The sequence below is a fragment of the Sceloporus undulatus genome, chromosome 3 (assembly GCF_019175285.1).
Source record: "Sceloporus undulatus isolate JIND9_A2432 ecotype Alabama chromosome 3, SceUnd_v1.1, whole genome shotgun sequence".
In the NCBI taxonomy this organism is placed as follows: Eukaryota; Metazoa; Chordata; class Lepidosauria; order Squamata; family Phrynosomatidae; genus Sceloporus; species Sceloporus undulatus.
The window spans coordinates 196,944,881-196,970,164 of record NC_056524.1 but is presented as its reverse complement, the minus strand read 5'-3'; the positions used below and the strand labels follow the sequence as shown (position 1 = coordinate 196,970,164).

At 41.6% G+C, this 25,284-nt stretch overlaps 2 protein-coding genes across 2 annotated transcripts in view; one reads left to right on the top strand and one right to left on the bottom strand.

Moving 5' to 3' along the window:
* Positions 1 to 9,780: 9,780 nt before the first annotated feature.
* Positions 9,781 to 12,104, top strand: NANOS1 (nanos C2HC-type zinc finger 1). Its single transcript, XM_042458719.1, has one exon. The coding sequence runs from the start codon at positions 9,990 to 9,992 to the stop codon at positions 10,890 to 10,892; it is 903 nt and encodes a 300-aa protein (XP_042314653.1). The 5' UTR covers positions 9,781 to 9,989; the 3' UTR covers positions 10,893 to 12,104.
* A 9,757-nt stretch (positions 12,105 to 21,861) lies between these two features.
* EIF3A (eukaryotic translation initiation factor 3 subunit A) overlaps positions 21,862 to 25,284 on the bottom strand; it is a 32,831-nt gene continuing 29,408 nt past the window's right edge. The window contains 4 exon segments of the mRNA XM_042458689.1: positions 21,862 to 23,081; positions 23,616 to 23,803; positions 24,145 to 24,319; positions 24,735 to 25,284. The exon segment at positions 24,735 to 25,284 is cut by the window's right edge and continues 9 nt beyond it. Coding sequence (XP_042314623.1) covers positions 22,855 to 23,081; positions 23,616 to 23,803; positions 24,145 to 24,319; positions 24,735 to 25,284 — 1,140 coding nt within the window. The 3' untranslated portion in view covers positions 21,862 to 22,854.

The following is a 25,284-nucleotide window of genomic DNA, read 5'->3' as shown; positions in this document are numbered from 1 at the left end:
AATCCTATTAATAATTATTAATGTCCAGAGAAGCCATGAGGTTCAGAAAGAGTTTAAAGAGTAATATACAAAAGCAGGACTGAATGATAGTTGGTTCACATGAAAAAGGAAATGGACATAGTGGATTAGCAGTTAAAACGCAGACTCTGATGACTGCAAGATCAGCAGCTCAGCAGCTCAAGGCCCAAGTGACAGAGTGAACTCCCATCGCTAATCCCAACTTCTGCCAACCTAGCAGTTTGAAAGCATGTAAAAGTGCAAGTAGATAAATAGCTACCACTTTGATGGGAAGGTAACAGCATTTTGTGCAGTCATGATGGCTATAGGATCACAGACTTGTCTTTGGCATCTCTGGCTTTTCAGCTTAGTAACGCAGATGAGCACCACCCCGTATGGTCAGGCAGGATTTGACAACCCTGTCAAAGGGGAAACCTTTACCTTTAGGAAAAAGTATAAGAAAAATGGGTGGAAGTACCATGGTATGTGTTTATATTCCCGATGGAATGGGGGTGGTGCCATAATACCGATTGAGTCTCCCTTATCCAAAATATTTGGGAACAGAAGTGTTTTGGATTTCAGATTTGTATTTTTTTATTTTTTGGGGATTTTAGAATATTTACATCTACTTAATGGGACATTTTGGAGAGAGGATCCAAATCGAAATATGAAATTCATTTATCTTTCCTAAACATCTTATACATATAGTCTGATGGTAATTTTATATGCAATATTTTTAATAATTTTGTGCATAAAACAAACTTTGTTTACACTGAACCATCAGAAAGCAATCAGAAAGCTATCTTAGCCTTCCGACAATTGTAGACAATTTTTGATTTTGGAGTATTTCGGATTTCAGAATTCTGGGTAAGGGAGACAGAATTCTGTTTTTATGTAATTGTGCCTTTATATAATTGTGCATTTATAATGATAATTATGTATTATATTTATATTTATAGAGCAAAGCTTGCCAAGGAAACTCCATGACAGGTTCACCTTAGGGTCACCATAAGTCGGAAACGAGTTGAAGGCACACCACCACCACCACAACAACAACAACAACATTTATATTATATAATTATAATTTCACAATTACAGTTTCCTGTTAAAAAAACAAAACAATCATGAATCAGGAGGCAGAGAAAATAAGATGGTGTAAATGATATTGCCATATTTCAAGTCTGAGGAAGGAAACACAGGAACTAATGCCATTGAACTACAAGTGCAGCAATGGTGCAAAAGAGTGCATTGCCATTTTGCTACATTTCTGATTATAGGAGAAGCAATTTTCAAACAGAACAACCTAAAACAGGTGATTTGTGGGATACATACCAAAGAGAGTGTGAGTTAACTAGAAGTATAGTTTTGTGTGGATGGACCATGAGCTGCTTTTAGTCCTGCTACTGTTCTCAAAACAAACTCCAGGCCTCCAAATTCTTTCATTCTAAGTGTGACCATTTTCCTCCAGGCTTCAGCTGGTAGATCTTGTGTTTCTAATTTTAGGATATGTGGGACAGATGGATACATAGATCCTTAAGTCTGAAGTTTGTCCATTGCTGTTCTAAGTGGCTCTTACTAAAATTTATGTTGTGGCCAAATTTAGGAGACCCTGTTGTATCTCACTGTAATATAAAAGCAATGGTGTTCATCCTCATTTGCTCAGGTAAAGAATCTATGAAGGGAAAGAATTATAGACCTTATTATCTGTGAAAATGAAAGCATAAAATGAAATGGAAAAAAGGGAAACCTCCCCATCCACTTTTAGAGCTTGGAAAATTTAGCTTTTTGGACTACAACTCTCAGAATCCCTAAATGGCCCACATAGAAAAAGGATTTCTGTTTATTGTAACCTTCTAAAAAGGAACATCTTCAAGCTTTGCCCACTGTTTTTGGACCTACTCTGTGCAGCTGATAGATTCCTTGCCATCACCACTGTGGAAATGCAGCCCTTGGCAGAAAAATAGTGCAGAAGATGCCATTTATTATATGACAAGGAAACAACAGACAGGGAAGACATTGGATGACCTGAGAATAAAACCCAAGGAGAAACCAGTCTCAAAATGCCCAGTATGTTTTATTATGTACACATTCCTTCCTTTGGGCTGTTCTTCCTGTGATCAAACCTGTGATAATTCTTTCATTGCTCCTTCCTCTAGCTGAGTTGTGATAACAGGAGAAGGAATGATTGAAGAATGATCATAGATTTGTGGGCTGTCATGTGACAAAGACTGTATCTGCTGAAATACCCTCTCCTGAATTAATGCTTGAAGACACCAGAGCCTTAAACAATGAGACTTTGTATTCAATCCCCTTAATTTCAATTCAACTGTTCTTTCATTTTTGTGCCTTTAATATTTTTAATTGTTGTCCTGCAGGTGGGGGAACTTTGCCTCTGAAATGCAATGGAATTGTCTCTAAGAGTTGTTGTAACTGAGGCAACATTTAGCTTTAGTAAAAATGTAATTTTGTAGCTATTTTGGTATTTCTATATTTAATTATACTATTAGTTTGAATTATTAGTGGGTTGTTTAATCTCACTGCATATTTATTATAAAATCATTGGAAGGGAGCTCAAGATAGAATAACTGAGTTGAAAAAGAAACCAAAGGCCATTTAGTTCAGCCCCATGCCATACAGGAATACACAACTATAGCATTCCTAAGACACGGTCATCCAAATGACCACTCTTCAAGACAGTCTATTCCACTGCCAAACAGGTCTTACAGTAAAGACATTCTTCCTAATGTATAGGTGGAATCCCTTTTCTTACCATTTGAAGCCAGTGGTTCATGTCCTAGTCCAGTGGCCCCCAAATTGTGCCCTTTAAGAGATTTGGACTTCAGCTCTCAAAAGCCTCAGCCATGTTGACCCATAGTCTGGGATTCTGGGGGGTGAAGTCCAAAATCTTTTAAAGAGCACAGTTTGGAGACCACTGTCCTAACCTCTCGAGAAACAAAATGGAAGATTGATCCTGTTTCTATATGACATCATTTCAGATATGTAAAGATCTTGACAAGAAAACTCCATGACAGGTTCACCTTAGGGTCACCATACATTGGAAATGACTTAAAGGCACACAATAGCAACAACAACAAATCATGTCACTTCGCAGTTATTTTTTTCTTCTCCAAGTAAAGCATACCCCAAAGTAATTTCTTGTAGGGTTTGATTGCCAGAACTTTGATCAATTTGGTTGCCCGTCTCTGAGGATGTATTTCACCTTGTCAATCTGGACACTTGTCCAACTTGAACTGTGGTACCCAGAACTGGACAGAGACTCAAGGTGAGGTCTGATCAAAGCAGAATCGAGTGGTACTATTACCTTCCTCAATCTGAAATCTATGCTCAAATCAATGCAACCTAAAATCATACTAGCTTTTCCATCTGTATGTCACACTGCTAACTTATGTTTAGCTTGTCACCTATTAAGACACTTAAATTATTTCACTTGTACTGCTTTCAAGCCAGTTATCAACCATCCTATATTTGTGTATTTCATTTTTCCTGCCTTGATGTAGCACCTTAGATTGATCGCTACTGAAATTCATTTTGTTAGTTTTGGCCTGGCTTTCCAATCTGTCAAGGTAATTTTTAATCCTGACCCTCTGCTCTGCAGTATTGGCTACCTCTCTCAAATTGGCAGCATGTGCAAATTTGATAAACATGCATTCTGTTCCATCATCCAAGCTATTTATGATGATGTTGAACAAAACTGAGCCCAGAACAAAACCCTGAGGCATCTCATTAATCACTTCTCTCCAAGAATAAGAGGAACCACTGGTGAGCACTCTTTGGGTTTGGTCTGTCAACCAATTAGAAATCTACCTAACAGTCACATTGTCTAGCCCACATTTTACTAATTTTGCAGGAACATTATGGGGGTCTTCATCAAAAGCCTTGCTGAGATCAAGATATACAGTTGCTCCTTCAAGTCTGTGGACTTGAAATCTGTGAATTTGAAAATCCATGGAGGGGTGACTGCCATTAACCCCAATGGCACGCATGCCCGTGGTGTGTGCCCTGCATGCACGCATGCATCCCAGTCAAGCCTATTGGGCTTCAATATGCATGGGTTTTGGAACTCATGGGGTGGGGGGGGGAACAGATCCCTGCGAGTTCCAAAGGGCGACTATATTATACACACAGCACAGCCTTGATCTAGAGTTTGTAACTCTATCAAAGAAAGAAATGAGATTGGTGTGGCATGTTTTTGTTTTGTTTTGTTGAGAAACCCCTTAGGAAGCATTCCTTTCTAAGTGTACATAGAATGAACATTTAATTATTTGTTCCAGAACCTTTCCTGATATTGACTTCAAGGTGACTGGTCAGTAGTTACTCAAGTCCTCCTTTTCCCCTATCTGAAGATAGGGACAATATTTGACCTTCTCCATTGTATGAATATTTAAATACTGAGTTCTACCTGCTGTTAAATTATCTAGAAACATTGTTTTGTATTTAACATTATTCTGATGTTACTGTAAACAGGATTATTTCCTATGGAAAAGCAGCATATAAATAAGCATGACACTAAGCATAGGGACTAGTGAATAGTCTTAGGATCCCCAACTTTATGGAATCCCCATTATCTGTAGTTATTAAATATTTGTATCACCTGAAACTGCTAAAGATACAGAGGATCTGTGAGAAGAAAAAATTGTCCAGGTGGGGGAAGGGTCAAACAGCACTGCAGTGAGGGAGACAACCTTGGGCTTTAGGTTACACAGTGCTGCATTATACACAAAGAATCTAGAAATCCTGCGTAACAGATTTTTTTTTCTCCCCCAATAAAGAAATCTTGAAGGGAGTGCTTTTCAGTGGGAGCACAGCAGTGTCTATGCATGCTGGTCAATAATTTCATGACTCAGTACATGGTTTTCATAATGAGAAATTAATTGGCATAATATGAAAAATAGGTCTGTCTAAATTTGAGGGCCTGGCTGTGGCAATCTGATGAGAACTTTCTCATGGTGCCTGTAACTGATGGAGAGTTTAAAGAGAAATCTGTCACAAACTGGTATATGGCTACAATTGAAACATTAACTCAAAAACCTCAAATCACTAGGAGAAAGGGGGGAAATGCATTTTCACGGTGATTTGGAATTACCTTATTGACTATAAGGGGGTGGGGAAGATAATGGTGGACTTCCAAGGACATTAAAGTCTTTTGGATTGACTGTGTGAGGCAACATTTTTGACATCTTTTTATTTTGGTATGTACCTTAATTAACAATTAAAAAGAATCAGGGATGATGTTATGATTTAAAATCAGTTAATAAATTAATAACTTGTAAAAAGGAGAGAAAGATGATGCAAAAGTAGAAATGAGAAATGGGGTGGAGGGAGCAAATTCCAAAATGAAAGGAAAGGCAGAGGAGGGAGAGACACAACAGTGCAATATGGGAGGGATAAAGAATTGCCTAAACCAGATGAAACAGTTAGTACAGTACTTCATGGAACCAGGATGGAGAGAAAATCAAGACTTAATTATGGCGTTTATCAGATGGGGTCTTTGCAGCTCAGATCCGTAGCCTCTGCAGATCGGGCAATTCGCATTCACGTGATAACGAGAATGTATTTTCATACCTGGTAGTTTCAAATGTGAGCCCCTTCCACGGGACTTCTGAACTGAATCCTTACTGGCTCCTCATTTTGGCACGTTTTGGCAAGTGGGCTAAATAAGTGGATTGACGCGATTTGCATTGGGGCTCTGTTCGATCTCACTGCGAATTGGTCTGGTGTGGAATCCCAATTTGCTTGTGCTCCTGAACACCATCACAAGACCCCCGGGTTGCAAATCTCCCATGATGCCCTGCTGCAATTTGCCCCATTTACTTCCAGTGGCCCTTTTCACTTTCAGGGCAACCGGGGCTCCATTGGAGCTTCCCTCTCCTTCCCCGCTGCAACTTCTTGCGGAGCAGCCTGGCCAAGGAGCGCTTTCTCCCTCCCTGCCTCTCTCTCTCTCTCTCACACACACACACACACATATCCCTGGCAGCCATGTCAGCGCCCCCATCCATTTCATCCACATGTACATCTATCCTAAGGATGTATACTAATGTTTTTGAAATAGATGTGAAGGAAATGAAACATGAGGATGGAGGGAAAGATGGAACTACCAGAATTCCATAGCCTCGAGCCAAGGACCCCACAACAAACTCCAACTCCCATAATAGTAAAACTTTATTTTTAAAATAATAATAATAATTTATTGTATTTTAAAATAATAATAATAATAATAATAATAATAATAATAATAATAATAATAATTTAGGTTATTAGTTTGCTGAGGCACCAGAGCTCTCTGGCAGAGAAGGCTCAATGTCTCTGGACACTACAGTTCCCAGAATTCCATAGCACTGACTCAAGACAGTTAAACTGGATTATCTTCCATATGTGGATGCAACCTAAGAGAAGGCAACTGAATGACAGGAGGATGGATGTAGATATATATAGATATAGCTCTTTAAGGGCTTTTGGACTTCAGCTCCCAGAATCCCAGGCTATTGGCCAACATGGCTGAGGCTTCTGGAACTGAAGTCCAGGATCCTTTAAAGGGCACAGTTTGGGGACCACTGGGTTAGATGTTGATGTGGCTGAAATGGATCGGGTCTCTGACATGGAAGACTCTTTGAATTTGGCTGCTAGGGATGGGAAAGTAGAAGGGAGGAAGAAAGGTGCAGCTGGCATTCACGTGAGGCTAGCATTCGCATGAAAGTGGAGCCAGATTCCCTTCTTTAACCCCACAAGTGCAATGGTTCTGGATGCCTTCAGGGCCCCACTGGGCATGTGCAAAGGTCCCAATTTGAATCATTGAATCCCCATGGTATGCACTGGTGTGGAAATACAATTTGCACTCACTCTGCTTTGCCTGAATCCGCATCACATGACTTCCTTCGATTCGATTCCCTGTCAGTTCGGAAGGGCATTGGAACAGCAACCAGGTATGAAAATACATTCTTGTTATCACGTGAATGTGAATCGCCCTATCTGCAGAAGCCCCAGATCTGAGCTGCAGAGGCCCTGTCTGATAAACGCTATTGAGTGGCAGTTTGGAGAAAGAGCACTAGGAGGAAGGGGGAAGTGACCATGCTGGGAGTGACCAGGGGATTCTGGGAGCTATTGTCCAAAATAACTTTTCCACACCCTTCAGGATATCTGACGAAAGCAATAGAGATACCCCATTTGGTTTCTTTCTGTATCCTCTCTGTTGTAGTCATTGTAACATGATAACTGTACCCATAAGTGTATAGAATAAGTAGGAAGAGAAAGAACCAGGGGTGGGCAAAATGTGGCCCAGGAGCCAGCGTGACATAAAGGTTTGAGGGTTGGACTACAACTCTGGAGATTAGGGTCCTGATTCCCACTTAGCCACAGAAACCCACTGGGTAACCTCGGGCAAGTCACATTCTCTCAGCCTCAGAGAAAGGAAAAGGCTCTCTGAAACAATCTTGGCCAGAAGGCCCTGTGGCATTATGGCCTTTGGGTCTTCATAGGTTGGAAACACCTTTAAGACATGCCTCAAGGATGTAAATGTCAGAAGGATGGTGCCTGAAAGGAGGAGGCACATAGAAGAAGTTGAGCAACTATGCAGAATCTCCTGCGTTCCAGGGGACACGCCCCTGCGCCAAAACTAAAGAACAGCATTTAACACATTTAACCACCCCAATATGAAGGGATTTCATTTTGAGAATATTATCATGGAGCATGCTTGTTTTCTCCTGCTCCAGAGACTAGGACATGGAGTAATGGATTCAAACTACAGGAAAAGAGATTCCATCTAAATTTTAGGAAGTTTGGGGATGCTTTGTGTATTTCTGCATGGCAGGAAGTTGGACTAGATGATCTTTATGGTCTCTTCCAGCTCTGACTCTATTCTGTTCTGTCCCTAACTATCCCACAGCTCCTCCACATGAGCCATAGAGATTTTCCCGTTTTGCTATACAACAGGATGCACAGAGAACAACCACAATTCAATACAGTATGCAGGGCAGCCATGGGATAAGCGGCACTCCTGATGGTATGTGCATTCAGGCACGCACATGCAACCAGCCTGCATTGAGTCTTTTGCTTTCTTGTAAAATACCAGAGTGCTGAAGCATGAAGACGAGGAGCTCTCTGGCAAGGGATGGTTCCACTTTAAGGGATGGAGAGGCCCTTGTGCTTCTGCTTAAGGGGCACAGGCCAACAGTTGATGCCTCCTCTCCCCATCTCTGGACAAGATGCTGATTTCCCCCTGCCCTAAGGCAGCCCTGGAAAACCCACAGACCAAAGGAGCCCTTGCAAAGTCTTTCTCCGGATACTCTTTTGTGTGGCAAGGAAGGCCAGAGAGCCATCACCCACTTGAGGCTCTGGTTACAGCTATCTAGGGAAAGCTCAGCTCCAAGGAGCTTTGGGTGGGAAAGGAAGAGCCACCAATATCTCGCCTCCAAGGAGAGAGGTTCCCTGACAGAAATTATTCTTTAGATGACCAACAAGCAGTATAGTTGTTGTTGTTGTTGTTGTTGTTGACCTTGGCTTTGCAAAAAAAAAGCTGAGCTTTTTGAAGGTGGGGCAGAAACAAATCCTCTGACCACAGGTTGGGAGGTTAACTATTGTGTGTGTGTGTGTGTGTGAGAGAGAGAGAGAGAGAGAGAGAGAGAGAATGAATGTATATGTGAGACTGAGTGTGAGTGTGTCTGTTGTGTCTCTGTGTGTGAGAGACTGAGTGTGTGTGAGAGAATGTGTGTGTTATATGTGTGTAAGAAAGAGGGAGTGTGTGTGAGAGTGAATGTGTGAGAGACTGAGTGTGCAAGTGCGTTTGAGCATTGTGTCTGTGTGTGAGGGACTGAGAGTGTGCGTGTGTGTATGTGAGAGAGAGAGAGAGTGTGTGTATATATGAGACTGAGTGTGAATGTGTTTGTTGTGTATGTCTGTGAGAGAGACTGAGTGTGTGTGTGAGAATGTGTGAGAGAGAGTTTGAGCATTGTGTCTGCGTGTGAGAGACACTCTGAGTGTGTGTGTGTGTGTGTGAGAGAGAGAGAGAGATTGTGTGTGTGAGTTTCTGTGTGAGACTGAGTTTGTGATTGTGAGTGTTGTGTCTGGGTATGTGACTGTGAGTGTGTGTTTGTATGACAGAATATATCTTTATGTATCTGAGAGAGAATGTGTATGTGAGAATGTGTGTGTGTCTTTGTGTGAGAGAATGTGTGTCCTATCTCTGAGAGAGATTGAGTGTGTGTGTCAGGATGTATGGGTGTGAGAGAAGGAGTGTGTGTGTGAATGCGTGTGTGAGACTGAGTGTGTGTCTTTGTTGTGTCTATGTGAGAGAGAGCCTGAGTGTGTGTCAGAAAATGTGTGTGAGAGAGAAGGAGTGTCTGAGACTCTGTGTGTGTGTGAATGTATGAGACTCCGCTCTGAGCCCCACAACAAACTCCAACTCCCAAAATTCCATAGCCTTGAGCCACAAAAGAGTTAAAGCGGTACCAAACCGGGTTATTTCTCTAGTGTGGATGGAGCCAGAATGTGGGTGACTGAAGTGTGTTTGTGTGTGAGAGACTGTTTTGTCTATAAGTGTGTGAGAGAGAGAAAGAGAGAGTACACATTCCCCTCTGAGCCCCTCCTGGCCCTTCTCTCGTCCTCCTCCCAGCTGCAAGAGATGAAAGGGGGGCGGGGGTCTGGAGCCTCCCCATCCAATGGCAAGCGTTGGGGCTTGGCTGTTGCCCAATGAGAGCCCCTCCCCTGGGCTGAGCCTTCTCCCACTCCCCACCCACCAACACACACACACACACACAAAGCCCTCCCTTCCTGAGGAGCGGATCTATTTCAGCAGCTGTGCGCACTCCAAAGCTTTGCAGAAGGAGACGCGCCAGGAGGAGGAAGGACGTGGAGAAGGAGAAGAGGAGGAGGAGGAGGAGAAGGAGAAGAGTTGGGGGGCTGTGCTTTTGCCCCCTCCCTCCCTGCCCCTTCCAGGAGGGGGGTCTCCTCTGGATGCCAAGGACCTCGCTCCTCCCAGGATGGAGACCTTCCACCCGGCCAAGCTGGAGAAGCACCCCCACTACCCCCACCTCCACCACCCCCAGCCCCCCAGGGACTTCTTCCCCAGCTATGGGGCCAAAGGGGCCAAGGCGGGGGCCTCCGGGAACGCCTTCAGCTCTTGGAACGACTACCTGGGCTTGGCCACCTTGATCACCCAGGCGGTGAGCCAGAGCCAGGAGAAGAAGAAGCCCAAGAAGGAGATGGAGATGGAGAAGGGGGTCTTCGGAGTCCAGGAGGAAGAGGAAGAGGAGGAGGAGGAAGATTTGGAGGAAGAAGACTTGGAGGAGGATTTGGAGGAGGAGGAGGAGGATTTGGAGGAGGAGGAAGAGGAGGGCACCCACTATTTTGGGACCACCCTGGATTTGCACCACTTAGACTTGTTCCACCACCATCACCATCTGAAGTCTTCCATGGAGGGATTGTTGGAGGAGCGCTTCGCCGACTTGAGCCCCTTCTCCAGTGGGGCATCGGAGCCCTTGGGAAGGCGAGACCGGTCCCCTCCAGGGGGCTGGGAAGGGCAGCTGCTGCCCCCCTTGCCTCCCCCAGGGGGGCGCCCTCCTGCCCTGCCTCCCCCGGGGGGCCGCCCCGCTGCCCATCGCCTCCTCCTCCGGCAGCCTCCGGACTTGCAGGTCTGCGTCTTTTGCCGGAACAACAAGGAAGCGGTGGCCCTCTACACGACCCACATCCTCAAGGGGCCCGACGGGAGGGTCCTCTGCCCGGTCCTCAGGCGCTACACCTGCCCCCTCTGCGGGGCCAGCGGCGACAATGCCCACACCATCAAGTACTGCCCCTTGTCCAAAATGGCCAAGCAGCCCATGGCCCTCAAGGGCGCCCGCCACCACCACCACCACCACCACCTCCTGGGCAAGAAGGTCCGCTAGGGGGCGCCCCGCTTGGATTGGGTTGAGTTGGTTCGGTTGGGTTGAGCTGGGTTGAGCTGAGTCCAATACAACCCAACTCAAGTCAAGTTGGGTAGGGTTGGGTTGGGTTTGGTTGTGTGGACCACATGGGACCCATACCTCTCCACCTCCTTCCCTTGCCTACAGATTTCTTTGAAGCTACTACAGCAAGTGGGGGGAGGGAGGGAGAAAGAGAAGAAGAACAATAAAGGACACTTCCCTTAGGGAATCACATTTTTTAAATAATAATAATTAATAATAATAATAATGGTCTTTTACCAAATGATGTTTTTTCCTCTTAATATATTGCGACGCAAGGACGGTAGGCCATGCGGTGACGACGGTTTCCTTGACTTTCTGTATCCCAAATAATCCGAATATAGTTTCTAGTTTGTATACCTAGGAGCCGGGGAGGGGGGGGGAGACCCCCTTCAGGCTTCCTTCATGAATTTAAGGTTGAGAATAATGATGATAATAATAATAATAATAATGCCCTTGACAGGTACTGTATTTGTTTATTGTAAAAAATATAATCTAATTTTTAAATGGGATTGGGGGAGGGGGGGCTAAGGGTGATCCTTTTAGGCGTCTGCTCCCACTGGTGTCGTTTTTCTTTCATGTTAACTTTCGGCTGGGGAAAAGGAGCAGTCTTTTTTATTTAAAAAAATAATCATAAAATTAAATGAAAATGAACATAAAGAGCAACTTTCAAGCAGAAGTCAGAAAACAACATGGACTTTGGCTTGTTGAGATGTACGTGACCTAAATGAAGATTATTTTTTACGTGTGTGTTTAAAGTGGGAGGGTGTCCTACCCTGAGTAAGAAAAGAGGCAAGACAAGGCTTGAGAAAGCAATGAATTAACTGTTGGACTGGTGTTTTGTTCCAATTGATGTCTTTACTGTTTCTAAGCAATATTTGGTTACAAACGTTGGGACGGGAGATTTTTTTATTGATAAGCAATTATTTTGTTTATCCTTCCATAATCAGATTTTATTTTGAGTGCATGTTTGCTTTGCCTTTGTTTTGCTGTTCCCAAAAAACCAAAACAAAACACCCATGTTTCATACATTGCCTTTTCTCTGCCAACCACCGCCACTCCCTTTGCCTTTCTTTAAATTTCAGTTATCTTCCTGTAGCCCAGCTGAGATGACTTGGTTGATTTTATACAGTGGAAGTAAAGATGTTACAAAGACCTGATGTCAGCTTATTCTTTCCTTTGGAGTTTTCTCCTTCCCAGGCCATACAGTTTTGGACCTGTAAATAAAAGTCATACCAGGAGGAGGTACTGCATTTATGGCTTTTTGGATATCTGAGTGCCTGCCAGGGGCCCATTCACACTATACAGTATCATACAATCATAGAGCTGGAAGAGACCTCAAGGGCCATCCAGTCCAACCCTCTGCTACACAGGAACACAGAAGCAAAGCATCCCCAACAAATGGCCATTCAGCCTCTGTTTAAAAACCTCCAAAGAAGGAGACTCTACCACTCTCTGAGGGAGTGTGTTGCACTATTGAACAGCTCTTGCTCTCAGGAAGTTCCTCCTAACATTGAGCTGGAATCTCCTGTAATTTGAATCCATTGCTCAGGGTCCTATACTCTGGAGAAATTTGAAGATGTCAGTATGACATCCCTTCAAATAATTTAAACATGGCTATCATGTCACCTCTTAACCATCTCTTCTTCAGACTAATAAACATCAAGTTTCCTAAGTTCCCCATAAGGCATGATTTCCAGACCTTTCACCATTTTGGTCACCTTCCTCTGGACACGCTCCAGCTTCTCAATATCCTTTTTGAATTGTGGTGCTCAGAACTGGATGCAGTACTCCAGGTGAGGTCTGACCAAAGCAAAACTTCTGTTGATGCAGCCTAGAATTGCATTGGCTTTTTTGGCTGCTGCATCACACTGTTCACTCTTACTCAGTTTATGATCATCTAGGACTCCTAGAGCTCTTTCACATGTCCTGTTGTCAAGCCAGGTGATTATTCCAGTTTAACTGCCATGGTTGCAGACTGTGGAATCCTGGGGTTTGGAGTTTGCTGAGGTGTCGGAGCACGCCCTAAACTTCCAGTCCCAAAATTCCAGAGGAGAGAACTGACAGTTAAAGTGGAATCAGGGTGCTATGGTTATGTGAATGGATCCCCCATGACTGATCAACCCTCTCGCCCTCCCTGCTTTGTTAAGGTCATGTAGCAGAAACGTGTTTTCTAACTCAAAAACAAAGGCACTTCTTACTTGATGTTTTCAAAATGAAAGCAGGATCAATTAAATGGCCAAAAAACAAAACACTGTGTATTTTTGGATATGTAAACACAAAAGGTAATGCAGAATGTGTCACATTGAAGCAGGCAACGAGTAATATTCCACCTACTTGTGTTTACTCCCTGCATATGTATTTTTGGGTTTTGAAAGTCCAAAACTTTCCCATCCACTCTGTGCAGCTGTCAAGCCCTAGGAGCAGGGTGACCAGACATCTCTTCCTTTTCCAGACATGTCTCACATTTTAGCCTTCTGTCCAGGAGGGATTCCAAAATGTCCTCCAATTTGAACATGGCTAAGCAGCATGAATTTATATTAGTATTTGTAGTTTTTATTTTGTAATGTCCATTTTTCTAGATCCCTTTATCATGTACTGTTGTCAAGAACTAAGAACTGCAAGAACTGAGGAAAGTAGTGGAGATTAAGAAGTCTTGGAGATGTCTCATCCACAGGGCAGTCATGAGTCAAGATTGACTCAAGGGCAGTTAACAACAAAAACATTTTTGTGAGTGTCCTACATTTTGCAGTACCTTGTCTTCCTTTGCTATTATGACATCTGGTCACCCTTCTTAGGAGGGGGCCCCAGTGCCGCTTTCCAAAAAGAGGCATAAACGTGTGAGCCACATTTACACTTGAGCATGTCACCAACAGGATTCCAGCCACTGTTACCTAGAGCAACCTGAAAAGAATAATTGCCCAGGTCATAGGGCAAAGATTTCAGTGAATCCATGTTTTACATTTAGCAATCCTCCTTTCTCCTTCCCCCATCCCCAGTAAAAAAAAGGAGGGAAAGATTCAAATGTCATTTGGTAGAGTGAACCTGGTTCACAATCTTTTCCTGTAGAAATCTGATATGTGCGTTTTTAGTACAGATCAGAAAACTGCACTAAAATGTACTAAAGTTGGAAAACTTTCCCATAACTGTTGCAAAGGGGGCAGAGAGTGCCATGTGGATGGGTTTGTGATACTAAATGCTTGTAGTTGCTTACTTTAGTGTTCTTGGGGGCTCCTTTATGTTTTGGTCCTCCTAGTGGCTACAGATTCACATACAAAAACATTTTATTTTTTAAATTACAGTGGTCCCTTTCCATCTGCAAGAGTTGAGTTCCTTCCTCTGCCCAGCCCATGGGAAAAACTATGAATGATTACAACCCATTTTATTCAATGGTGATGGTGTGTACCATTGAATAAAATGGAGTATGAAGATTTATGGATGCTAGAATCCACATAGCTAGCACACCAACACGGCTGGCCCACTGTATATGCTGTTCTTCAGATGCCTTATCTGTGAGATAACACAAACCAATCAAAACAAGGCCTCAACCCTGTCATTACTTCCAGGTGTGACTCTGTGCACCACTCCACACGGCATGCAGCATCACAGCACTCCTCTGGCTCTGAATTTCCAAATGTGCTTTGACAATTACCTTAAATTCTCTGTAAAGAGCTAAATCTTTTTAGGAAAAGCTCCAGCATAGAAGTACTTCAACTGAGAAAAGTTTGAACATAGTGAAGACCTATTCATTGCAATGATTCAAAGTACAGTGCGCCCTTGTTTTACGCGGGGGATCTGTTCCAGACCCATGTAAAATAAAAAACGCATATGCTCGAGCTCCATTGCAAGTAATGGGGCATGTGCTCGCGGCAGTGTGTGGCACTAGCAGCGTATGCGCGCCATTATTTCTTCCAGAACATGGTGCCAGAAGAAGCAGCACTGCTTTCAGCGTATGCTGAAAGCAACATATAATGCACCCACGTATGATGCGGGTGCACTGTAGAACTTCATGGGAGGATATTAAGACCTTGGGATGAGATGAGTCTAGAGTCATGAGGTGCAGCAACTCCTCCAAAAGTTATTATGGCTGCATGCCTTCAAGTCGTTTCTGATTTATGGCAACCCTGTCACAGGGTTTTCTTGGCAAGTTTCTTCAGAGTGGTTTGCCATTGCTAATGAGAGAGTGTGACTTGCCCAAGGTTACCCAGTGGGTTTACATGCTCAAGCTGGGATCTGAACCCTGATCTCGAGTCCTAGTCCAGTGCTCAAACTACACCACACTAGCTCTCCCAAAATATTATTTGTTGGGAAAAGAGACATAGCATGGCTGTCTGTGTGCTGGTAAATACATTTGAAGGCCTTAGAGCAGTGCCTTAAGAAAACAACAATATTTTATTACTTACATGTTTATTCACATATCAACAACAAAGTCTTTCAAATGTATGTTTAGGTTTGCAGCCTTAATCTAAATAGAGGAAATCTCTCTCTGTCTGTATGAGTGTATTTGGGCAGTGTGGGGTTATAAGGAAGCATAGAGTATAGAATATCATCAAACTGAGTTTATTCTCTGGTTAGGGAGGGCGTTTTTCTACAAATGGGAAAAGATTGCATATGTTGATGTCTGAGTCCTATAGAATCACTATGTTAAATGAGGCCAGGATATGTTTGGGATGAGCTGAGCAAAGGCAAAGTAATTAAATAACATTGGTTTCCACCTCAAACTTTCCCTGCTACTTTTTCTCCTCACGGTATTCAATTCTATAAAGGGTTCACTTCACCTTCCAGTGAAGTAAATGAATTCACTTTAAGGTGTACAAATGAGCAGATTTGTGAGATGTTTAATCATATATATGTCAGAAATATTCGCTGTCAGAGTATTTCTATCTCAATAACAAACTGAAGAAACATGCTTATAATGTTTAAGATTAGATTCTAGAGAGGAAAGCTATTTAAGAGCATTTAGTTTGATCCTAGATATACTTGAAAGTAAAGCTCAGCTCAAAAGGGCTTGTTGAGATGGTCAGCTGCCTTCAAGTCAACTTCAACTCATGGTGACCGCATGAATGAGATACCTCCAAGCCCCTCTTTCTTCAACCACTCTGGTCAGGTCCTGCAGGCTCAGGCCCAAGGTCTCCCTGATTGAGTCTATCCATCTAATGTGTGGCTTTCCTCTCTTTCTGTTACCCTCCATCTTTCCTAGCATTATTGTATTTTCTAATGAGTCCTGCCTTCTCATGATGTGTCCAAAGTACAACAGCACCAGAGGCTGTACAGACAGCCCTGAAGGGGTGGCCTTCAACTGCCCCTTTTACAGCCAGATCGGGGCTGTGGCAACCGCACACTGTGGCCCCAATCTGGCCTTTGCAGAGCGCAAAAAGGAGCCACAAAAAGCAGGTCTTCTTTGAACCTGCAAAGGGCACAATAGGTTTACAGTGCTCCTTTGGCACTGCATTGTGCAGACACAGCACCAGAGTGCCGTTACGCCACATGCCATGTGGAGCAGCGTGCAGCATCACACCAGGGGCAGAGTCGGGGCGTGCATCATGTGAACACTACACCCCATTTCCACCACCAAGCCAGCCTTTAAGGCCAATCTGCATAGGGCCTCAGTTCAGTCATCTTGGCTTCCAGGGAGAGTTCAGGTTTGATCTATTATAAGACTCATTTGTTTGTCTTTTTGGCTGTCCACAGTATCCTCAGCACTCTTCTCCAGCATCACATCTCAAATGAATTGATCTTCTTTCTATCAGTTTTCTTCATTGTCCAACTCTCACATCCATACATAATGATGGCAAATACAATGGCTTGGACAATCCTAACTTTGGTGTTCAGATTTATATTTTTGCACTTCAAGATTTTGTCCAGTTCTTTGGGTCTCTTCATTGGGACAAGCAGCTTTGTTGGGACAAGTAACTGGATTTAGATCCATGTTTCCTGCAAAGCTCCTAGCTCATAAGAAAGCAGTAAGAAAGGTGTTTCTTACAAAAGAAATAAGGCAAATAAACAGAAATATCCATTTTAAAAAAATTGTCTAGTTCTTCCATAACTGCCCTTCTCAATCCTAGTCGTCTTCTTTTCTTGACTTCGGTCCCTATTCTGATCAATATTTGAGCCAAGTTATGAGAAATCTTTATTCCAATTTCCTCATTTTCTGAATTTGTATAATTCTTACTCCCAGTTAAAAGTAAAAACGAAACAGTTTTGCAACTCCTAGCTTCTAGTCAAATAAGGTAAACAAACTGGTACATTTACAATCTGCAGGATTTAGCTGAATTTGAATTTGCAAGTTGCTTTCTAGTTTAAAGAAAGTACTGATAATGGATGGAGGGGGGATTCTCCTAAAAAGAAGAATGTTGTCATTAAAAAAATATTTTTATATTTATCAGCACAATCCGCTTTAAATTGAAAATAATTACAAATGCTGATGAGGTATATTTTTTTCATAATATTGCAAAACCATAAACTCAAGGCTAAAACTGTTAAATACTATTAAAACTAACAATCCTTGGATGCTCCTCTTTTAAAACCAAAACACTATTCAAGTCTGTGTCAATTTAGCAATGAAAACACATTTCTGATGTCCAGGATGAGGATCTGATAACATGACCTTAAGCATGATTCCTTGGAAGAAAATTATATTACAATTAAAAGGTCTCTTCATTTAGTGCAGTGAGTGGGAGATGTGTTTATGCATCTGCACCCAATTCACATATTAAATGGATAGTGGCAAACAAATGAATTCTTATCGCAAAACACGTGTGGCTAAAGGAATAGTCCTCCCCCTGGCTTTGATTGCTGTACCAAAATGGACCATATAAAGACCTATGAAATAATGGCAAAAACATGCCATGGGAAGTTTTTGAGTTGCTCAACAGTTTCCTACTCAAAAATATGAAGAACAAACTTTTAAAAAGTTTATATCCAACCTCATCCAATGCTCGATTTATTGAAATAACTTAAACAAGTACCAGAGAAGGCATTTGTATTATTTCATAGCAAAACAGCATATATGAAACGTGATAATATTTTAGACAGATAGATGATGCAACAGCTATCTGTTAACTTTTTGCAATCTCAGACTTCATAGACAATAACTATTACTTTGTCTGTCTCTGTCATACCCAGTCACAACTGCACTGTGCACCCTTAGTTTTGGACCAAGGTCTGAAACCGCTTTCCTGAAGCTATAAACACAAAGTTAAGCAGCTCCTTGACGATTCAGCATTCAACTTATATGAACAGCAGCTCTGAAAAAGTTCTTAGTATAGAACGATCATGGAATGCAAAAAATAGCATAATAATAGCAGGTGTTGGTTAGTTTATTCCAGGCATAGATACTAATGTAAAACCACAGTCCATTTCTTCTGAGGGCTTTTTCTTAGGGTTATCAAGCAAGCTGTCATGTCTGCACATTTCACTTTAGTCAAGAAAGAGCAGTGGCAAATTCATAGAAATGTATGAAACACCTGCTCCAACACTTAACCCAAGCCCATCAAAAATTGTTCATGAACCATCCTATTTTTAATTATCAAGTGTCATTCTCAAGGGTGGCTTCAGTTTGATATGACCAAGATTTGGGAATCTGAATTGTGAGAACACCCTCATTGCTTGAACAGAAAAGAAAAATAAATGGCTATAACTTTTCATAGAATCAGAGTTGGAAGCGACCACAAGGGCCATCCGTGCTACTCTCCTGCTGGCACAGTAAGACACAATCAAAGCACTCCCAACAGATGGCCATCCAGAGGAGGCAGCTTCACCACACTCGGAGGAAGCGTATTCCACTGTCAAACAGCTCTTGCCATCAATACGTCCTTCCTAATATTTAGGGGGAATCCTGTAACTTGCATCCATTGCTCTGTGTCCTGGTCTCTGGAGCAGCAGAAAACAAGCTTACTTCATCATGAGTATGCTATCCCTTCTTAACCTTCTGTTCCTCAGGATAAACACACTCAGATCCCTAAATCATTCTTCATAGGTCTTAGTTTCCATACCTTTCACCATTTTTGGTTTTCGTCCATGTGCATAAAATTCTGACACAGTAAACATTTAAGAGAGGATTAATCCAACCAAATTTTAAAGAAATAACTGCAGGTGTTTTGTGTTAGGTATCTGTCAAGTTCTCCTTACAACATCAGTCAACTGTAAAACTTAGATTATAATGCTTTCTTGAGGATACCTTAATTTACAAGCAGTTCAACTGCTGAGATTTAATGACGGTGTTGGGAGCTGACAAAACACACATGAAATCCAAGGCACTTTGGATAGTGATACTTTTGCTCTGAAATTGGGAGCCAATGGGCCAATCAAATCTGATTCAGAGCTAGCACAAATTGGTCTGAATCAGTCCAACTGAATCAGTTACAAAACATTTGAATCAGTTTGAAATCACCAACAAAACATGGTGTACTGAAAACGTAATGTGTCAGCTGTATTAAAGAGTTAAAGCTTTGCATAGTATTTGTTTGCAAGAAGTTTTAGAGTACCTATCATGAAAAGTCTAGCCATTTCTTGCAATCTGAATAAAATCAAGAAGTGTGAACCTTCACCCAATGAAATGTAAACCATACCAGCAAGTCAGCTCAATGGATAATTTTGCATAGCTTGTGATAAGTGATGGTTTCAATTCACTTTCACCACATCAAAATAATTTTTGTCTGTTAGCTTTTATTCATAAAACAGCATGGTAAATTCCAAATTCTGTTTATTCCTTGCATGTAGTCACATTAGCAGCCAAAGGGATGGTGTAAGCCTATTTGAAGGCTTGTGCATACCAACAAGATTTTTTTTTCTGTATGCAGCAGGGTCTTGTGACAACTCTTAAATGACTTACCAACACTTGTCATTTCAGAAGTGCTGCCAAGTGGAAAGCTCTTTGAGAAATGTCTATACAAATCTTGGACAGACAAGTGGACACAGTTCATCAGATCCTGATCTAGAATTGCAATTTACTTTCGAACTAAGCAATGGGTATTACTAATCTCTGACCAAGAAAGATTACCACTTTCTTTTTCTCAAGTAAAATTTTTCACTCCTAATGGTTTCACACAAGTTATTAATAAGTGAGTTGCATGGAAAGGATTAAAGTTATGTTCAGTCTGTGTTAAGATGGTGTTATACTCCCCTAAAAATACAGGATTGGCTTGGAAGTACTCCTAGATTCAGTACTGAGCCTGGAGGCCCAGGTCTCAGCGGTGACTAAGAGTGCATTTGCCCAGTAAGTCAGTGCACCAACTGTGCCTGTGTTCCTAGAGAAACTGGATGTGGCCACGCTGTACATGCCTTGGTTACATCCTGTTTGGATTCTGTAATGCATTGCTTTTGAAACTTCAGCTGGCCCAAAGAGCTGCAGGCAGATTATTAAATGGAGCTGACTAAAGGGTGCATACAACTCCTTTGTTGCAACAGCTCCACTGGCTGCTGGTCCATTTCCAGGCACAATTGAACATGCTATAAAGCCCTATGCAGCTTGAGTCTGCAGGAAGAGGAGGGAAATATAAATAAATTTAATAATTATTTGAAAAAGTGTATCTCCCTATATGAGCCCATTAGGGTTTTAAGATCCTCTGGAGAGGCCCTCCTGTCTGTCCCATCACCTTCTCAGGCCCATCTGGTGGGAACAAGGAAGAGGGCCTTCTCAGTACTGCTCCCAGACTTTGAAACTCACTCCCCAGAGATCAGAATGGCCCCATACTTGCTGTCCTTCCTGTGGCAAGTTAAAACATTATGTCTCTAGGCCTTTCCAGACTGTTGAGGTTGGGCTCTATATGCTGTGTGGTGCTAGATTTCAGGGTTTTTAAGGGTCTATAAATAATTTTCTTTTAATGCAATTTAGTATTCTTAACTGTTTTAATATGTACTGTTTTAAAGTGCTTTTATCTTTTTGAACTGCATTTTATTCTTTTAATGAATGATGTGTCTTAGTACTGTATTAGTTTAATTCTATTTTAATGCTCACTTTTGCTATTTTTTATGTTGCTCTTTTAATTTGTAAGCAGCTTTGTGTCCCAATTTGGGGGGAAAGCCAGAAATAAGTAAAATAAAATAATAAACTTCTGCTGGAGTGAAAATAAGTGTAGATGATTTGTAACTGATTTGCATGTTGAATCAAGCCCCTATTTCTTAGTAATTTACATTGTGATGCACCTATGAAACCATAGCTGTGTCTGGGCTGCATCCTGTTATAATGACTGGACAAAATTATGACCAAGAACAGTCCAATGTAAGTTTTTGGTGATCATCAAGTAGTATCAATAAGGAATACAGCAGCTCACAACTCCTATCATCCACCTCATGCAAATCATTGCACACAAACATCTTTTCTCCCAAGAAAACATTGGGGGAGTAAGAGAGCTTTTGAAGAATGGAGAACAATTAAGAAATAAGGATAAATAAAGAAATAAAGAAATAAGGATAAATAAATAAATAAACAATTAAGAATTGAAAAGAAAACATTTCTTATTTATACCCCACCTTTTTCTCAGGATAGGATCCAAGGCAGCTCCTTCTTGAAGTCTACTGAACCATTGTCATGTCCCAAAACTGTATCTGGCAATTAAGAGAATTAATAATGGACTTTTGTACTTAATCCAATGTAAGACTTGTTCCCCAAAACACATTGCTCAAGTGATATATCCTCTTTTGATGAAGCCACACCGTGCTTAGCACAACTCTTACGAGTGAAATTAGCGTCTGGCAAAAGATACTTGCTTGCAATTACAGTGAATTTTTGTGACACAGTTCAAATAAACTCTAGTTACGACTTATGTTCAATTAGTCTCAATCTAAAGGTTCACATTTAACTATAGTCGGCCGTCTGTATACACAGATTCTGCATCCAGCATGGTGATCTAGCACAATTAACATTACACAAGGCTGAAATGTTAATGAAGAAGCCACGACAAAAAACACCTTATTTTGTTAAGTTTATTTATCATTGAAATTAACACATAGCAGCAAGTTCTGTGTTGGCTTCAATTAAAAACAATCATTAACTCTGCTAATTCGCCCCCAAAATTGAAGTCAACCCAGCCCTTACTACAAAGCACTTGGTTTAAATGGTAAAGCACTTACCCTGAAGACAAGAAATTGGGAAAGGGGGAAAGTGAGCAGTTTCTCCAGAGCACATATTTGAAATATGACACTATAGGTAAATGCTTCAAAAGGCATGAATTACCCAGACAGAAAAAGTAGAGTTTATATGCAGCAAGAAAAATGACAACTCTTAGCAGTATACTTACTCAAATGCTTTAAATTTTAAAAGCCTTTTTTGACACAGCTGTGGCATTCATTATGAAAACAAAGACTGAATAATGGCTTGATAAGTGTACGCACTGAAGTAGTCTACAAAAATTCCCAGTGTAGCTAAAAGATCTGCAACCTTTGCTATGTGTAATTCAAATTAAAACATACTGAATTTATAGAATACCACCAGCAAAAAACCTCTTGCCATCAATACAGAAAGTGTTGTCTTATGCCTACTTTAGAGAATATAGTCTTGCTATGTTTTCACTTTAAGTAACTAGAAGTGTACTTTCAAACATATGCTTTGTAGATCATACCCATTTCCAGGTGAAGAACTAGTTAAAATAAAATCAGGTTTATTTTTGACTTAGATATACATGCCACTCAAAGATAACTAAAGAATTATTATTTTTTATTTCTTACCACCAAGTGATCAGTGACATATACAACATTTGAAATTTCATATAACCTGTATTTAATTTCCAACTTTTAATTGTAAGTTCTGTGCATGATCAGTTTATGTATGAGCAAGAGTTTCATGCCTTCACATTACCTAGACAATTTTTGTTAAAGGATTCCAATTCAGTGTTAAAGCACCAATATTATAACATGTTATCAAATCAATGCTAAACACCAACTTAAAGCCATTTCAGCTCTGAACTTAACGCCGCACAGTGGTCCAACCATCTTCATCAGTTTCATTTTTAGTGCGACGAAGAGATTCTCGTTCTTTTTCTGTTCTCCAGGCACCCTTCTCCTTCTCACTCTCTTTTTCTCGCTCTTTTGAAACAGAAGAGACAGGAGTAGAACCACCAGCAGGTGTTTTTCGAACAGTTTCACGCTCTTCACGTTCTTCCTTTCGGTCATCACTGCGTCTCCATGAACTCACTGAAAAATAAGAAGGCATCATTTCAACTGCGTCTCATTTACTGTCCCAGACAACAAACATATCCAGGCTGAGCAGTTTAATTGCCTTGGAATCCAAGCCATTGTAAGAGAGGGATGCAGTTCCAGCTTATGATTTATTATATTACATAAACACACAGTCCCAAAATAGAACTTTTTTTAAGAAGGAAAGAATAATCAAGTATACATCTTGGAATACAGATATGCAATGAGGTATAAATATGATTTATGCATTTGATTAACTGATATCCTCTGGTATTGAAGACCAGAATAGGGAGGGACTTTTTCTAGCCAACACTGTTCAAGGACTGAGGTCACATGTCAGATTCAAAACTGAGGGGCACACTCTGGAAGATTTATAAACAGAAGTACTCATCAAACATCCCCTTGGATCATTTACAATCTTATAATTATACAAAGCACCAACATATTTAGATAATAAAAGTACCTTTCTTTATGTTTCCATGGCAGAGTGTTTTTAGTGGCAAAAACAGTAATAATGGAACACAAGCCTACCATCTTCCCTATCTGTTCTAGGAGGTGGCCCTCTCCTTTCCCTGTCTTCACCCCGCCGATCTCGAAGATCACGACTACTCCGGTCATCTCTAGAGTCACGGCCACCTCTATCCCATTCATCTCGACGGCCTGAATCTCTCCAGCTAGAGGCTTCCTCAGCTGGTCCTCTTCTCCAGCCAGCATCATCCCTTTAGTGATAGAAAAAGCAATTTTAGTAATAAGAAAAGGCATTTAACTAGTTTCTGTTCCAAGAGAACAGATTTAATCAGCCATACAATCTAGAAGCTATTTTAATGTTAAATGCAGACCAAGCAATCCAAATGTAAAATCAAAACCATGACTTATTCATTCAAATTACTATTTCTGAATAAAACAGAAATGCAATATTCAGAAACATTTTGGGTAATGCAATGAAATACTAATTTGTATATTAATGTGTTAAAAAATTACTCTGGTTATTGGGGGGTTGGGAGAGGGAGAATGAGAACCACCAGACGTTATTATTTAAAAGTAGTCAAAGTAAATAAACCTTGATCGTCGGAATCTATCTTCCCGATCAAAATCACGGTCTTTGTCAAATTCTCGGTCCTTTTCATTGTCATCACGATCTTTATCTCTATCCCATTCACGATCTTCTGAAGGTCTAGAATCTCGTGGAGGCCCCCAGCTGTCTTCACGGGCCTTCTCCCGTTCTCTCCATCCACCTATCAACAGAACAATGTATCAACTTCTGTTTCATGTGGTTCTATATACATTTGTTAGTTTATTGATCCCTCTCTGAATCAGGAAAACTGTTTTCTTTTAATCAATATATTTACATTTAATTCATTTCGGAATAATCAGGTCATATGACAATTCTTATTATTTTCATTTAAGAAATCAAATTTTTATTGATTTGTATACTTAGTTACCAGCAATCAAAATTCAAAGATTTGTCTTTTGGAAATCTTCAACTGGTGGAACCAACTGTAAGATTCCTACCATATGACACACATGATGCTGTCATTTAAAATAATGCACTTGTTTGTGTGCAAAATTAAAACAGAGTGTATGCTACCTATTTTTAGAAAATTATTTAAGTTCTTCAGTAGATGGTTCTTAATGTTGGAATCAGCCTACCTGGTTTTCCAAATGGCCTCCATGGTCCAGATCTAGAGTCATCCACACGCCTAGAGTCATCTCCACGTCTAGGACCTCTATCATCATCACCAACACGCCTGGGTGCACGATCATCATCACGCCTTGACATTCTATCTTCATCTGTGTTGCGCCATGGTCCTCTATCTTCATCATGTCTTGAAATTCTGTCATCATCCATCCCACGTCTGGGGCCCCTATCTTCATCTGTAGCTCTCCAACTTGGTCTATCATCATCCATCCCTCGCCTGGGGGCCCTGTCGTCGTCCAAGCCACGCCTGGGGCCCCTGTCTTCATCCAAACCGCGCCTGGGGCCCCTATCATCATCAGTGTTGCGCCAACTTGGTCTGTCATCATCCACAACACGCCTGGGACCCCTGTCATCATCCAAACCACGCCTGAGACCCCTGTCTTCATCCAAACCACGCCTGGGACCCCTGTCATCATCCAAGCCACGCCTGGGGCCCCTGTCATCATCCAAGCCACGCCTGGGGCCCCTGTCATCATCCAAGCCACGCCTGGGGCCCCTGTC